This window comes from Silurus aristotelis (genome assembly GCF_946808225.1).
Source record: "Silurus aristotelis genome assembly, chromosome: 9".
Lineage (NCBI taxonomy): Eukaryota > Metazoa > Chordata > Actinopteri > Siluriformes > Siluridae > Silurus > Silurus aristotelis.
The window spans coordinates 15,615,756-15,620,755 of record NC_139582.1 but is presented as its reverse complement, the minus strand read 5'-3'; the positions used below and the strand labels follow the sequence as shown (position 1 = coordinate 15,620,755).

General features: G+C 40.9%; 1 protein-coding gene across 1 annotated transcript in view; it reads right to left on the bottom strand.

Moving 5' to 3' along the window:
* The window catches only part of ralgapa1 (Ral GTPase activating protein catalytic subunit alpha 1), a 46,253-nt gene that overhangs the window by 1,318 nt on the left and 39,935 nt on the right, over window positions 1–5,000 (bottom strand). Inside the window, exons 40-41 of the mRNA XM_083551003.1 lie at window positions 3,398–3,522; window positions 1–1,487 (exon numbers count right to left, since the gene is read on the bottom strand). The exon at window positions 1–1,487 is cut by the window's left edge and continues 250 nt beyond it. Coding sequence (XP_083407129.1) covers window positions 1,342–1,487; window positions 3,398–3,522 — 271 coding nt within the window. The 3' untranslated portion in view covers window positions 1–1,341. The remainder of the gene's footprint in view (window positions 1,488–3,397; window positions 3,523–5,000) is intronic.

The window sequence follows — 5,000 nt, the reverse complement described above, 5'->3', positions numbered from 1 at the left end:
ACTACCGCTAGCACGCTAACACAAGCTCATAGCTGCCTCGTAACAGCTCTGACTCATCAAGACTGGCCTTCACAAAACCTCTGAAGACGTGATATGGTGTCTGGCAGCAAGACATGAACAGCAAGTTCAGTAAGCTGATGCGTTTCTGTATCGGATGTGTGTGATGCTCAATTGGAGTGAGATCTGGATCTCCGCTTGTTTACATTCTTCCCTTAGTATGTCCTGGTAACCTTTCTTCTCCACGTAAGAGACACATGCTTGCACCTGGCCTCCACATGATTGAAAAAAACCCCCCCATCAGATCAGGCCACCTTCTTCCACGGCACTGTGCTCCATGGTCATGTCTATTTGAGGAGCTTTGGGTGGTGTAAAGGGGATCAACATCGCCTCTCAGTTCTGTGCGATCAGACCAGACGATTAGCCTGAGCATTGCGCGCCCATGAAACTGTCATTAATTCCACCTAAATGAGTTTTCTTCCTAGGAACACTTTATGTGGATATCAGGAACATTCTACTAATTCTAAGACCTGTTTGGAGACGCTCTGACCCAGTCGTCTAGACATCACACTCAGGCCTTTCTCAAAGTCAAAGTCCTTTTCTTTCTATGAAAATAAAGACAATTTTAGCTCCATAATATTCAGACTTTTTTCTTCCCCAACGTCTGATCCTACACTGAGATGGAGGAATATCCACACACACACACACACACACACACACACACACTCACGCGCTCGCACACACGCGCGCGCGCGCGCGTAAGTGCATCATGCTAAAGTGGCGGCCATGAGCTTGCATTACCTGTTAGATCGGTATCTCGGAGTTCTCAGACTGATTGAGTGTGTCTGTGGTAAACAGGACGTCATGTTCGGAGAGCAGAAGAGAACAGTAGTGTTTTATGATCAGATAAAAAAAAAACAACAATAAAAAATGCCAATAAAAAAAAGACTGGTGTAACAGAAGGAAGTGGCTGTGTTTTATTCCACACGGCGAAGTTCACTATGTAACTGCACATCAGTAACTGAAGTGAGGGAAATGTGCAGACTGATGTGTTCGCTGCAGGATCCGCAGCGGGTTTGATCTTAGTAACACGTTAGATCAGAAGCAGGATCGGAACGACGACGCTTCACCAGGCATCACTGCTACCATAGCAACAGGTTCCTCAGTAACCTCTTAGCAAAAACAACGATTTATCGCAATGTATCTTACAAACAATCAGCACATTATGACGTGTGCGTGTGTGTGTGTGTGTGTGTGAGCAGTGTAATAAAGTGTGCAGATTTGTTTTTGTGATTAATGTGTGTGTGTGTGTGTGTGTGTGTGTGTGTGTGTGTGTGTGTGTGTTCAGGTCTTGTTAGCCGATCCAGACGAGCGTCGGAGCTTCATGGACACGCGGCTCTTGCTGGCTCGAGGAGAGATGGGTGAAGATAAATCAGCAGGGTCCAGCGGCACACTCGGGTTCTCACATAGCGGGTTCTCCAGGAAGGAACCTGAGAAACAGAAAAGTGATGAGAGCACCTCACCTAAACACACACACACACACAAACAAACTTGTTTACAAATGAAGGTAAACACTTTGTTGTGGTCAGGGTGTGAGTCCATGCGACAGAACAGATAACAGATGTGGATTAGTAAGAAAAAGGTTTTAGTGTGTGTGTGTGTGTGTGTGTGTGTTAGTGTTGGATTACACATGCATGAGATGAGCTGAACTGAGCACTACACACATTACTGAACAGCTCTTATGTGTGTGTATATAAATGTATGTGTGTGTGTGTGTATATGTATGTATGTATGTATGTATGTATGTGTGTGTGTGTGTTTAAGGAAAAAGGTGAAAAGAAAACAGACTGCAGACAAAGTAAATACAGCCACAGCATGCATGAGTGTGTGTGTGTGTGTGTCTTACCTTTAGATACACATGAGTGTATGATTATCATCTACAGGACAAGAAACACAACAGAAGAGCAAAAGAAAATGGAAGAAAAAATAAAAAGAAAGAAATTTAAAAAGCAGAATAATGATTATTGGGGTTTTCGAGATTTTCAGGGTGGGAAGATCTCCACCTCTGGACCTGCTGAGGAGCCGAGCTGGGTGTGTGTGAGGGGTTCAGCAGTATTAAGAGCTCAGACTAAACTACTGACTTTTACACTGTTTAGAAGAAATGTGAGTTACGCACGTGAGGGCGGAGTTTGCCTCAAATAGAGGCATGTCTATTATAAGTGTGAAAGCTGTGATGATCAGTAACTCCTCATGCAGTAATATATTACTGATACACCACACACACACACACACACGCACACACGCACGCCTCGCCCACACATAGAACGACACCCAATTTTGCTCTCTGATGCTTCAGGTCCGAAGTATGAGATCTTCACTGACTGAACAATCAAACACTACAAAAGCATGCACACATGCACACACTTAATTTATGAACTGCATTTGAAACTTTACTCATCCTCTTATTTAAAACTTTAAAAAGTAAAACATTTATACATTGTATTGCATATATAATATACTTCTACAGATACAAACGATAATACAATATTGTATAGTATATTTCAATAGTATGGTATAATACAGCTTTAGTATAGTAGAGGATTGTATAGTATAGTATAGTATTGTATAGTAGAGGATTGTATAGTATTGTATAGTATAGTAGAGGATTGTATAGTATTGTGTAGTAGAGGATTGTATAGTATTGTATAGTATAGTAGAGGATTGTATAGTATTGTATAGTATAGTAGAGGATTGTAAAGTATTGTGTAGTAGAGGATTGTATAGTATTGTATAGTATAGTCAGGGATTGTATAGTATTGTATAGTATAGTAGAGGATTGTATAGTATTGTGTAGTAGAGGATTGTATAGTATTGTATAGTATAGTCGGGGATTGTATAGTATTGTATAGTATAGTAGAGGATTGTATAGTATTGTGTAGTAGAGGATTGTATAGTATTGTATAGTATAGTAGAGGATTGTATAGTATTGTATAGTATAGTAGAGGATTGTAAAGTATTGTGTAGTAGAGGATTGTATAGTATTGTATAGTATAGTCGGGGATTGTATAGTATTGTATAGTATAGTAGAGGATTGTATAGTATTGTGTAGTATAGTAGAGGATTGTATAGTATTGTGTAGTATAGTAGGGGATTGTATAGTATTGTATAGTATAGTAGAGGATTGTATAGTATTGTATAGTATAGTAGAGGATTGTATAGTATTGTATAGTATAGTAGAGGATTGTATAGTATTGTATAGTATAGTAGAGGATTGTATAGTATTGTATAGTATAGTAGAGGATTGTATAGTATTGTGTAGTAGAGGATTGTATAGTGTTTCTTCTGAGGACTGAGAAATACATTTCCAAATGCCTTGGTAAAGAGTGGAGGCATGACTTACCTGATTCGCTGGGTGGCTGGTGGAAGGGGGCGGGGCTAAACATGCGTGCCGCATAGTCCTCAAACGAGCTGAACTCCACGTGATGCTGTACGATCGACTCCAGATACCGAGCTCGCTCCTCATAACTGATCACACAGGTCAAAGGTCAACATGCCAGAGTGACAGACACACACACACACATACAAACACACGTAATAATAATAATAATAATAATAATAAAAAAAAAATGATAATAATATAAATCAGAATAACTGTGTTCGAAAAATCCCAGTTAGGGGTCAATTTCAATCTAACAGTGTGTGTTCCCTTTACAGTAGGACATAAACTGCAGCCTGTGTGTGTGTGTGTGTGTGTATATATATATATATATATATAAGCTCCTGTCTTTGTAATGATGTTAGTAGGAATGATAGTGGAGTGGAAATGGAGCCGATCAGATTACAGACACAAAGCACGAGAATAAAACACACAGAGATTGCGTTAATGCGCAAAACATGAGTGTCACAGCATATGCTAGACACACACACACACACACATCACACAGAATACCACTACCATGCAAAAATAAAGGCTGGACTGATTGCTGAGACAAAGCTGAGATTACCATGATATTTGAGAGAGAGAGAGAGAGAGAGAGAGAGAGAGAGAGAGAGAGAGAGAGAGAGAGAGAGAGAGAGAGAGAGAGAAAGAGATGAACAGCTAATCAGCAGAAGTAAAGAAGTGAAATTGGGGTGATGAGAGGAATATTTCAGGATCTGGCACCTCACACTGTGTCTAACCCTGAGAAGCTGTAATATATGTGTGTGTGTGTGTGTGTGTTTGTGTGTGTGTGTGTATGTGTACACTCCGTGGGCTGGCGCTTTTTCTCTCTCTGGCAGGAAGAGGCTCGGCTGGAAGCAGGAAAAGGCAAACGCACATCAGCAGGAGAGTGCACCACACACACACACACACACACACACACACACACACACACACACACACACACACACACACACACACACACACACACACACACAGAGAAAAAAAGCCTAGATAAATAAGGTTAAAATAAGGAACATCTGCAAGTTTAGTCAATGTAGCAATGTAGTCACAGAGAAGAGCAGAGACGTCTGAGACACATCTGAGACACGTCTGAGACATTCCAGTTAAACACAGCTTAGAAATAAAGAGGGAATCACCATGCCAGAGGAAGCAAGTGGCTCTCAAAGGAGAAATGTGTTACAGCGTGATTAAAGACATGTGCAGTCTCTCTCTCTCACACACACACACACACACACACACACACACACACACACACACACTTCTCACTCTCACTCTTAACATGACAAAAATGTCTCATATGACTGTTTTATAAGGGAGCATATTATTTTTTTATTAAGAGAATGAGTGTGTGTGTCTGTCTGTCAGACACTATGAATACCATTGTGTTGTAGGGGGCGTGGCCTCACATGATCATGTGTGTAAATAGCTGTGTACGAGGACCTGAACATGTTCTCTCTATACACCTGCACGTTGCTTTTCTCTACCACATCTGTGTAACTGAAAAACCAACACGTCACACACCACCTGGAGTCACACTACATGGAGCCAAAGGTTTGCTACG